Source organism: Narcine bancroftii, chromosome 13 (genome assembly GCF_036971445.1).
Source record: "Narcine bancroftii isolate sNarBan1 chromosome 13, sNarBan1.hap1, whole genome shotgun sequence".
NCBI classification, from domain to species: Eukaryota; Metazoa; Chordata; class Chondrichthyes; order Torpediniformes; family Narcinidae; genus Narcine; species Narcine bancroftii.
Window position 1 is genome coordinate 33,268,189 of NC_091481.1, and position 12,167 is coordinate 33,280,355.

General features: G+C 40.8%; 1 protein-coding gene across 1 annotated transcript in view; it reads left to right on the forward strand.

Annotated features, from left to right (window-relative positions):
• Positions 1 to 11,506, forward strand: part of etnk1 (ethanolamine kinase 1) — a 55,188-nt gene extending 43,682 nt beyond the window's left edge. Inside the window, exon 8 of the mRNA XM_069907716.1 lies at positions 7,604 to 11,506. Within this exon, the coding sequence (XP_069763817.1) occupies positions 7,604 to 7,676 (73 nt within the window). The 3' untranslated portion in view covers positions 7,677 to 11,506. The remainder of the gene's footprint in view (positions 1 to 7,603) is intronic.
• Positions 11,507 to 12,167: the final 661 nt, after the last annotated feature.

The window sequence follows — 12,167 nt, forward strand, 5'->3', positions numbered from 1 at the left end:
CGTAGGTTGACCTTGGGGTCTTGGGTAAACTTGTACCTCTCACTTTGTTCGTTTTAGATTGGTCGAGCTACCGAAAGAAAATAGACACACACCGAGAGCAGTTCAGTTTATACAAGTCTTTATTACTAAATCTAAAGCTGAATTCACACTACAATATGCAAGCCCTTCCCAATTATACTTATCAGTGCCTGGACTGGTCCCAACTGCCAAAGCGAGGCGACGACTGCACACTGGTAGTAGGTTGTCTGGGCTTCTCCACCTCCCCGAACCGGGACGTCGGTTTGGAATCTTGAAGTTCTTCTTCTTGCTGAGAGATGTTGCCACCTCTTGGAGAGTCTCAAATTTCAGCAGTGGGACCATGGCTTTGTTTACTTCAGATCTTATCTCTTTGAACAAATGATTTAATTATCTTCAAGGTCTCCTGACAGTCTGCGACCAACAAAAGACAACTGGCATCTCTTGGCCTCATGGTGGAAGTTGGATAATGTCTACTGATTCATATGCATCCCTGGGCCCCATAGTGTAAATTTAGATAAGATAATGTCTACTAATTCATATGCAACAAGCAGGTTCTTGCAAAAGGCTGCAAAAGTAAGAAACACGGTTTAAATCCTCCATTACACCTTGCCAAGGATTCAGATGGCGAGATGGTGATTTTTGCTGCATGAAAATGTAGAACTAAAACTGAGCATGAATTACCTTAAGAGACAGAAATAGCCACTGAATAGTGATGGAGCAAATTGTATGATTGAAAATTGTCTTTTAACATCATTAACAAAATATTTAAAAACGAAGGTGGTCTCTGAGTACAACATTGAAAATTATTAACAGTTACGGCACAGGGTTGTTCTTTATTTGCAGTAACTGGGACATAGTTGTGATGCACTGCAGTGTGAACAAACAAGCTCAAACTACAAAGGTTGTACTGCAGGTTTTAATTGGCTTAAAACTTGCACACAAGGTTCAGTATCCCTTCTGGCTCCATGTGCTCTACTGCCTACACAAGGGCCAGCGTGATCCTTTATATGAGGTTGCTGATTGGCAGGGAATAGGTGGAGCCAGCCTCTCAGGTTACCTCCCGGCAGGTGCGGTGGGTTTCCCCCTGCAGGAACCGGGTAGGAATGCAGACAGGTGCAGGCCATCACAAACAGTCCGGTGGTTGTATCACCACATTCACCCCCTTCTTAAAATGAGCCTGGGAGGAACAGTGTCCACCACCATTTTCATGCAGATTGTCTGCTAGATGCAGAGTAGTTGGGAGAGAAAAACAGATTTACAAATTCAGGCGATCTGGTGGTCGCTGTTGCCTTTGGGACCATCACAGGACAGGCTTCTTGTCAATGGACAATGGGGACAGGGCCGCCTGAAGATTGGCTGGGTCAAGGGTGGTCGGAGCAGCTAGTGGTGCGGGCAGGGTGGTGCATGGCAGTGAGGGGGTGTAGGTCTGGGGTGGGTCCACGGGCAGTGGGATCCTGTGGTTGATGGTGGGCGGGGAGAAGATATCAGCTCCAGGAGGTTCTGGAGATGCCAGGGGTACCCATGATGGGGGGGGGGGGTGCTGGGCTCCCGCCAGTGCCAGATCCCGAATCGAGACGGTCCTCGCGTCCAATGGAGTATGCCATGTTGGTGTCATGTGGGTTGGCTTGGAGGAGATGCACCTGCTCGAAGATTTGTGAGTCCTCACGTGTCTACAGAGGAGGACTGGTTCTGGAGACATCATCATGCCGGCGGTGAGATTTCCATCATCGATTTCCTGAGGAAGGAAAAGAGGCATTTGTGTGGAGTCTGCTTAGTAGTTGTACATAAGAGTGACTGTATGGCCGGCATGAGCCTTTAGGTGGGGCCAGTGATTGGCAGGGAGTAGGTGGAGCCAGCCTCCCAGGTCTTGCAGGTACAGCAGATTGCCCCCTGCAGGAAGCAGGTAGGAATGCAGACAGGCGCAGGCCGTAACGGTCCAGTTAAAAACACGCCAAGATGCTGGAGGAACTCAACTGGTCTTTCAGCGTCCATGAGGGACAAAGACGTATTGTTGATGTTTCGGCCCCTCTTCAAAATAAGGAGTTGGTCCCTTAAGTTGGAGGTAAGATTTCTTTTGCTTGTCCAAGTTATCAATCTTTGAAATTCTCTGCTTGTAAGGACTGATGCTCATGGTTGAAGTGCAGTACAACACTGATTATCTATATATTAAAAAAAATTGAACCCGGAAGTGATGTAATTTCGCCCCTGAAAAAATTTTGGAAAACTGAGAATATTTGAAACAATCAGAAATCCTCAGTTATCCAAAAATTTTTCGGAGCCGAAATGATGTCACAGTTTGAAAAGCCTTCCCTTTTTGCTTGTTGTTGTTTAAACACTTACATTTGATTTGCTGTTGCTACTGGGCTGCTTTTAAAAATAATTACCAGCTATCCGAAAATATCCTTTATCCGAAATAATAATGGTCCTGACCATTTTGGATAATCGGAGTTGTACTGTATATTCAAAGTAAATATTATTTTACCCATAAGAGGGTTCATATTATGCATGGGAAGGTGGTGCAATAGACCCATTGTCTTCCTGCCATTTGGTAAGGTCATGGGTGTTTTGGTTTGACCTTTTTCCGCATGATCCTCATTACTCATGATTCCGTGAATTTCTCATAGCCTTGAAAATATTTCAAAACATCAACTTACACAGCTCTCTGGGATACAGCATTTGACAAATGTAACCTGTTGAGAAGAAATTTCTCCTCTAACGCCAACTTGTTCTCAAACTGTTCTCCAGTTCTAAATTGAATCACGAGGGGCAACATCTACTCTGTCAACCCTCTCGATCTTAATTTTCCAACAAGATCCTCTTTCATTCTTCTCTCATATAAATTGTACAGGCTCAGTCAGCTGAATAATCCCTCAAAACAATTCCTTTATCGTGGAATCAACATAACAACCTTGCTGATCTTCCTCTAATGGAAATATATCACACACTCATGCAGGGTTCTTGATGGGCAGTCTCACCAATGACTAATGAAATTGTACAATGAAAACAGACTGCTGGAAACTCTAATTACGCCAGGCCGCATTTATGGGAAGGTAAACAGAGTTGACAGTTTTGATCCCCTTGCAATCAAGACCCACATTCCATGTGGTTTCCTCATTTCTTGTTCGTACATGCTGACATTGTGTGAAGTACAAGAACATCTTGATCACTCAGTGCCACAGCAATTTGTAAGTTTCCACTTGAACAATATTCATCTTTTTTCCTACCAAATTGGATAACCTATTTTATTTTTGCACCACCTGTTATCTTTTTTGCTGATTCGCTTAACTGTTCAAAGGAGGAAGATGTCCTGCTATGGCTGATTCTCCCTCCGCAACAGGATCGAGAATGGGTCGTGTCTCGCCAACAACTGTACATTGGTGGAGTTGTGCTGGCAGATGGTTGAGTAGCCATTAATGATGGCAGAGAAATGATGCATGAAGACGAGTAGATCACCAATGTCACTCTAACTGGACTATTGTGATACCTATAGTACGATCAGATACCTAAATGAGTAATTCAAACAAGAGTTTAGCAAAGATGGGCACCCACCAGATGATGTGGGATTTAGAATGGAAAGTTAGATGGTTGGTAATATGATGTAAATAGGTTCAAAGATTTGAGAAGTGAGTTACATGAACAAAATGATTACTTTAATGAGGGAAGCTTGTGGCTTGAGAAGGACAAGAGCTTGTAACCAGGGTGCGGGGTGGAGGTCCTTGGAGCTACTTCAGCTCTGGGCTGTCTGAAGGATGGGAAATGGCAGTCTCAATTGATTGGATGCTCTGCACTTTTGTAATCAAAGTCTATGAGCTCCTTGGACTTGACCACTCCCCCCCCCCTCCACCCCCCCCAACCACACCATGTTTGAAAAAGAGAAACTGAGATGACCCTACAGGATGGTGATCTCAGTGGCGGACCAGTGAGGGGCTCTGCAGTTAAAGAACACACAGGTGGCGGACTAATGGTGGCTTAAGATGAGGAACCGACACAGGCTGTGAGGTGCTTGTGACTGCGGTCAAAGGATTCACCAGGCTGCAGACTGCTGGAGACAAGCTCGAGGCTGGCTGAAGGAGAACCAGGTATCAGAACCAGGATGTGAGAGGGTGCCGAGTGTGCTGAAGGCTTCCTGATCGTGACGGAGGTTTAGATCTGGAGCTTGGGTTGCCGACGGTTTAGCTGTGTGGCTGAGGAGGCTGCGGCAGCACTGAAGATGAATCCATGGTCACGCAAGTGATTCTGGGGAAGTTCTCTTTTGCTTCTCTCTCTGACTGGAAGTGGCACCAGGTAATTTCTGCTGATGCCATATCTTTGTCGTGGCAAATTAAAGTCAATATTATGTAATATTGCACTTGGTTTTATTATATTGACAATAAAGGAATCTTGAGTCTTGAATCTTAATTGGAGGTGAGGGTAGAGGACATGAGAAGCTTAAGAAGTTTTATCGCTAGAAGAAACCTGCATTCTGAATAGTGCTAAGGATGGGAATAGTTCTGGTAGGAAAGCAAAGGTTCCAAGTTCTTTCTGATGGTTAAAATTAAACTCATCTTTGCTTGCTCATACCTGTGTTTCTCGTACTTAAGAGGAGTGGAACTGGACAGTCTGTCAGATGAAGTCAAATAGACTTATAATGAGAGCAAGGCTGTCAAAGGTGGAGATTAAGGTTTGGATGAGGCAATTATTTGCTGCAGGAACAGTTATCCAAAGAATAGATATTTGGGATTTTGTAAATGCATTTCTAACATAATTGAATAGGTTTTCAAATGTGTTGGATTTGTGGTTGTTTTGAACCTCGTCTTCAAATTTATTAACAATTAGAATTTTACCCTGCTGTCCCAGACAGCCACAAGATGGCATTGTAAATTGCAGACTTGATACACATCCACTTTGCATGATGCAATGATTTATGTTGTAGTAGAAGAAATGTATGCCTGGGACATCTCTGCCAGTTTCACATAACATGTCTATTTGTGCATCTACCTCAAAGTTTAGCTTGCTTCTAATATAAATGAGAGTTGTGTGTGTGTGTGTGTGTCAGTTGCAGCTATTTCCATATTCAAGATGTTTTAAGAGGGGCTACCTGTGCATGGAATCCAACTCTTCAAGCAGTGCTACAAATGCAATGCCATGTCAGGTGAAACATGCATCGGTAATGTTCTTACCTTACCTTGGTTTCTAGCTCTCAACAAACCTTAAAGGCAATAATGCTTGAAGTAAGAAATCCTTTGCGAATAATACACGTAGAAGGAGCTGGTTGCATGGAAATACATCCTTTGCGAAAGGAGTGTTTTTCTAATTTCAAGATCGCAAGACATTTTGCCAGGTTATTCTATTTGTTAGTACCAGTAGTCTGGGATACACATTAATTTAACGTTCAGCCCTAAGGCTCTCTGGATCCTACACATGCAACACTGGAACACATAAGGCTGGACCCCTCCCCCCCCAGCCCTGCTTAGGAACAAGTTCTCATCAGAATTTTCTTGATTGTAGGTGACTTTTTATATGGTTGTGATGAGCTAAATAACATGAAGTATAATTCATTTTGCATTTAATATGTGCATATTTCTATGTGCATATTTGATATGCATGATATATTCTTGTATTTAAAATAAACTTAGGCATAACAGTACGGTAACAGCCCCTTCTGGCCCACGGACCCGTGCCGCCCAAGTACCTCAATTAACCTACGACCTCGATATGTTCAGAAGCATGGGAGGAAACTGGAGTGACCAGAGGCAGCCCATGCAGACACAGGGAGAACGTATAAACTCCTTACAGACAGTACTGGATTGGAACCCCATTCCCAGGCGCTGTAATAGCGTTGCGCTAACCGCCATGCTAATTGTTTCTAAGTTAGCCAGATTTTGAAGTGATATGTGTACAGTATATATTTTCTTTATGGAAAATGCAATAACACAGAAGGGAAATAGGTAGTCCTAGTTTATTTTTTTCATTATTTTGCTCATGGTTTCAGAGAGAATCTGGAGCACATGTGACTGTCACTATAATTATTATCATAAATAGTAGTGTGAGAGGAGAAACGTTACCAAAAATCTTAAACAGTGGCAGAACAATGACTTTAAATGGGAAAGATGAGGGAGCCCTATTTTTCCTTGATAGAATAGGGGTAAATTACTTAAAAATACTTAATCCTAGTTTAATTCTAGACGCATCTTTTATAGCACACTATTATTTCAGTTTAAACAAGCAACTTTTGTTTTCCAAGAAATGGATGTGACAGAGCACGAGGGAAACAGTGGATGTGTCAGCGGAAATTGTATTCAATACCTGGGTTTTAATATCATCGGAAACAAACGTAACTGCATGATCTAGTTATACAGACTGCAAGAGAAAATGTAGTTTAAAGTTTCCTCTGTTATTTAACGGTGCAGGAATGAGTTAAGATATCACTACAGGCAATTATGCATTGGAAAGGAGATTTGCAGAAGGCAATCGAGTTAGTGGAGCATATTGGCACGTATAGGAAGTGTTGTGTGAAGTACAGAGGAATGCTGCAGGGGAGCACTCATTTTATGCATATGCTAATGAAGTGCGACAGGGACAAATTACTTATGTACTTTTTTGAATAATTTCTGTTCTACTTTGTTCCTACAATAGAACTAGATATTCTTTTACTTCAATAGTAAGTGATTTAGATTGATTTATTAGTAATTTGTGTCCGATTTTCTTGTTCTTACTTGGATACACCAGTCAGCTAGTAAATGTGGACTGGCAAATATTTGTTTCTCACATTCTTCTTAGCAATTATTAGCACATTAGCTTTTTGTTTAAATCTGCACACATCCAAATATAGGTGTGCTTATGCATAGTTTTTAAAATGAGGTTTATTTTGTTGCCATAGAGAAGTTTGTTTTATGATATTAAATTAGTGAAGTATTTTGATTTGTCCTTCGTCTAACACAGTGCAGAGGGTGATTAAAATCTGATGCAAAGTGTAAAGAAGTAAGCATTGCATCTTTTTTAAAATCTGGGTATGGTGAGATTTTCTATTCGATCCATCTATAATGTAATTATGTTCACTTTTTTGCTTCCATCTGCATCCATTGCATTAGCACAGCTCCCAGTGAGAAATCTTTCTCTGGGGAAGTACTACAGTGATGTTCAACTTGCTGCCTTGAACTACTTGATTGAATGTGTGAATGCCATGGACTGTGTCCTTTAAAGTAAATTGGAATAAAGCTCTAGATATTTTTAACAGGGTGCAGAGATAACGTCATACAATAGAGAGATGCTTCTTGTGATTTGCTCCTGGATGACTTGATCAAAGATAGTTTTTGTAGTATTTGTCATCTTTGCATACCCCTCCACATAATCATGCAGTCAGGGCAAAGTCTATTTGTGATTCTACACTCAGGCTTGTTTATGACAAAATACTTCTTTCAGTTTAATAATCATTTGCCCATTCCCCAAACTTGTTGGTATTTTCTCTCATAGTGGAAGTTGCCACGTATGTGAACTTCTGTCTACTTCTTATGCTGCCGAGAACTTGAAATCTGATCTTGAGGATTTATCAATATTTCTATGAAATTAATCTCGATGTGTTTTTGATTTTTTCCCCCATCCCCAGGTATGCAATTGTACGATTCCATCAGTATTTTAAAATGAAGTCTGAAGTCATGAAGCTGACTTTCCAAGAATGACAGAAATACATCTATTCCTACTGAAAGAATGTGAACAGGTTGAATGAATTGGGTGTGTAGTGGAGTGCTATAGAAAAGCAAAAGGTTTAATATAGAATACCATGAATCTGTTTTTAAGCTAAATAGAAACTGCATCAGAAATTATATTATGGTGCGGTTTAAGAAATTCGTATAAAATTTGCTATCAAACTGGGATGGAACGAATGGCTTTCGACTCTTCTTCCAGAAACTACAATTGCATTGCTACGAAAATTTCTAGTTACGCCTCAGTAAATGTTCCTCATCCATAATAGAATTGCAAATAATTGAACTGAGCTAAAATCTGAAATAAGCAATATTATACATCTGCGAAGATGGTCTGTCTTGGAAAGCCCTTGCTCACAGCTGGGCCCTAGCTTTATTCTCCAAAGGTAACCTTAGCATTGTGAGATCTAATATAAATAAGAGGCACAAAGAATAGTAATTAATGCATCTCCATCGGTGAGGAAATTAGTCTTCCACAGGAACCAAACCTTTGACAGAAAGGTCCAGTTTCCACATAATTGCTACTTTGATTCTTCTATTTCTGTCTGGAGTTCTATTTTAAATCCCATTTCTGACCACCAGTAAAACCCTCAAGTTCCCAGAATTGTTTCTGTACATGTTCATCCTCTGCTTCTGTTAACTCAGCTTAACTGTTAACTCTGACTTGCGACCATCTCTATGTGCAGTAAGACAAAAATAATGGCTGCGTGCCTGACGTAAGCTCAGTAAGCATGCCAAAGAAGATGACGAGCAAGAGGAAAGAAACCATTTTGCTGCTAGATCCCCTGTTGACGCTCGATTTGGAATTGAAAGTGAAGGTAATCAATCAAGTTGCATCTTCTACATACCATGCTAACATATTTCTGACTTGTGTCCATTTTGAGATACAACCGGACAGTCAGAACAGAGAACAGTCATAAGACAGGAACTACCTGTAGTGCCTTCAGACGTTTAAGGGGCATTTCTAGACATTTGGCTTAAGCTTCCTTACCCTCTGTTGTAAAGCCAATGCCCTCTGACAAAACTTCTGCTTTAACACTGTGCAAGTTTAATCTGAATTCTGGAAAAAAATATTTCAGTGCAAGATGTGATGTTTCGAGTTGAATGGCATCTGCAGGAATTTGAAATAACATGCAGGCGAATGGGAGAAACTAGAAGAGAGTTCAGCCTGTTGTTCATTTATGAATGGAGTTTAAACCAGTTCAATCCTATTATTCCCATCTGAAGTGCTCTTGGTTATTATTATGGAGTTAAATGAGAAAGTCTGCAGATTCTGCGGTCGAGTGCAATACAGAAAAGTGTTGGAGAAACTCAGCAGGTCACACAGCATCCATAGGAAGTAAAAGGCTATATATTTCAGCCTGGGCACTTCCTATTGGTTCATGGTCATCTGGAACCTTAAATTTGTCATGTACTACAGTCATTGCAGATATTTTTTATGGCTATAAACAAAGCATTTCGATTTGTGCTTTAGATGTGTGGCTGGAATTTCGTTGGCTATTTTCCACTTGTAACTTCGACCAATGTCTTCTACAAATGGTGTGAACAATCTTTTACTGTATTTACAATTAGTTTCTTCTAAAATAACAATGACATATCTGGAAAATTGCACAGACATTCCACCCACCAGCTGAAGCTTTCAGTGAAAATTGTTTTGGTGGTATAATTCCATGATTAACATCATAAAATTATTTCTGTTGGCATCAAAATGGGATGTTGTTGATTTTAGAATTTACTTAACAATCTCATTGGGCTCATTTCCCACCTCCCCTTATAATCCTCAACTTGCTCTCTCATTTGTTCATCCGCTCCTTTGATTCTTTTAATTCCCTCCATCAAGGGGAACTTTACAATAGTAATTTAACCAACCAGCACATCTTTGGGGTATGGGAGAAAACCAAAGCACCCGGAAGAAACCCACCTGGTTACAAGAAAAAACACACAGACAGCCAGCAGAGAGTCATAGAGCATGGAAACAGGCCATTTGGCCCAATTTGTCTATGCCGACCAAGTTGCCTCTGGGAGAATCCCAGTTGTACCTGCCTCGGCAGCATCCTCTGACAGCTCATTCCTGGTATAATAATTTCCTATTTGTGTTTTAAGATATTATAAACCTGATGTTATTTGGAAACTAATGATTTTGTAAATAGATTTCAATTACATGTTTAAGGTATTAATATAGCAATGGATAAGAACAAGTGGAACATTAATTGTAACAAAGGGATTGTCAGTTGTAATGCACCAATGAATGAAACACGACCAATTTCTGTCGGAAAACATTTAGTGGGTTCCATAATGTAAATCTGAGAATAACAAATATATTTTGAATATTTTATAAATTTTCCAACTCAGTTTCCAGTAATCAATCACAGATTACAGTTATCCATTACATACAAAATTGGCCATTGAGTCAGAGCCATTTTTCCCCTTCCCTCCCCCCTCCCCACACTTAACAGACCACCATTACGCATAACATTCAAGACACCCACAGAATGGTAGGGAACACATCAAGGATTGGTCGCGGCCTGATAGACGGCACCAAGGCTGTTACCTTTTTCTTGACTTTACTTGATTGGGATGGAATGGACGCCCCTCCCCCCCCAACCACACCCCTCCCTCAGTAGAAGGATAGTCAGGGAAGGCAGGGCAGCGAGATATGCAGGTCCACACTATAACTGCTCCTATGAAATTTAAATATGGTTGTCAAATTTTTAGGAAGGTGCATTTTTTCTCCAGGGGAACACAGCTTTGCATTTCTGTGTTCCAGCACGCAGTGCCCAAGTGGGAGTCAGATTTCCAGGTAACTGCCATGCACTTCCTGGCCACTGCCAATGCGATCACTACAAATGGGATTTGGAATGCGGACCACTTCATCTTCAGCCTTATGTTTCCCAATAGGAACAGCTCTGGGTCCAGTGGGAATTCTTTACCTCTGATTTTTTTTTTCTAGGGCTTGGCCTAATTCCACCCAGAAGGGTCTCACATGTCACTGCACATGTCAGGTTGTGTGCAAAAAGGTTCCTGTCACAATACCACATCTGAAGCATTGGTCCAAAATTTCTGGTTTTGCCTTATTCAATTTTTGTGGTGTCAAATAGAGCTGGTGGGGAAAATTATACTGCACCAGCCTATACTGCACATTAATAATCGCGGTTCCGACAGATCTGACCAGCACCACTCATCAATCATTGTTCCTAAGTCTGACTCCCACCTTTGCATTGATTTGTGAAGGGCCGGTTTAGGGTTTTCTGTTGGGAGTAAGAAATACATCACTGAGATGAACTTCCATGTGTTCCCCTTTTGAATCAGGGTCTCCATGTCACTGTACCTTGGTAAGGTCATGGATGGACCTAATTTGTATCTCAAGAAAGATCTTATCTGAAGGTAGCAGAAGAATGTCTTATTTAATAACAAATATATTTAATTGGTACTGCAATGCTTGCATAAATCTCCAGATTTTATCTTTCGTAAATAATAAAAGTTGGGTACAGTTTGGTTTTTTTAACAATTCATTTCTTATTAAAATAGCTTTTTCCTGTACACTATTCTTCTGTAACCACGAATGTGAACTCTCTCTATAGTTTGTACCTCAGTTCTAAAGATGTAAAGTCTCATCTTAAGTATATTTATCTTGTAAATTGTTTTGAGGTAAGCTGCAACATCTCTGGATTTAGCTAACCATATGCTGAATGTATGTACAGAATATAAAGTTATCCTCATTATTACAAGATATTGAGTGCATAATTTTGTCCAATAACTGTTTTGCAGATTTCTCAAAATTAAACTTAATGTAAGTTTACAAACTCCCACACTGTCTTAACTACAATTCCTTTCACCCAATCTCATGTAAGAATTCCTTACCTTTCTGCTAGTTCCTTCATCTGTTTTATTTGCTCCAGGGATGAACCACTCCACAGAGGGACCTCTGAGATCCTTCCTGAACTATGACTTTCCCTCTATCATACCTGACAGAGCCCTGGACACATCTTAATCAATTTCCCATTCTTTCCCATCTGCTCCAAAACAGAGCAGGAACAGAATTCCCAGGCCTGCAGTTTCCATTCCTCCATTTTTCACATCCAACGCATCATCTATCCTTCACAACTTCTACCTGCTTCAACAAGATTCCACTGCCAAATCCCATTTGCTTTCAATATTCCCATTTCAGTTTCTCACTCCCCATTCTTATGTTTTGCCCCTATTACCTCTTCCTACATCTGAGGACCCAAACATTTCTTCCATATGAAGCAAAAATAATATGTATTTCCAAGTTAGCATATTAAGTAATCTTATCATTAATAGACTGGATGACGACCACGTGGAACATCTGCATTCAGTCCACAGAGGTCCCGCCGAGCTTTCGGTTGCTTGCTGCTTCAATTCTCCATTCCACTCCCGCTGTAGCCTCCTGCATTATTGCATTGTCCAATGTAAGCTTGAAAAACACCTTCCATCTGGACCTAGTGC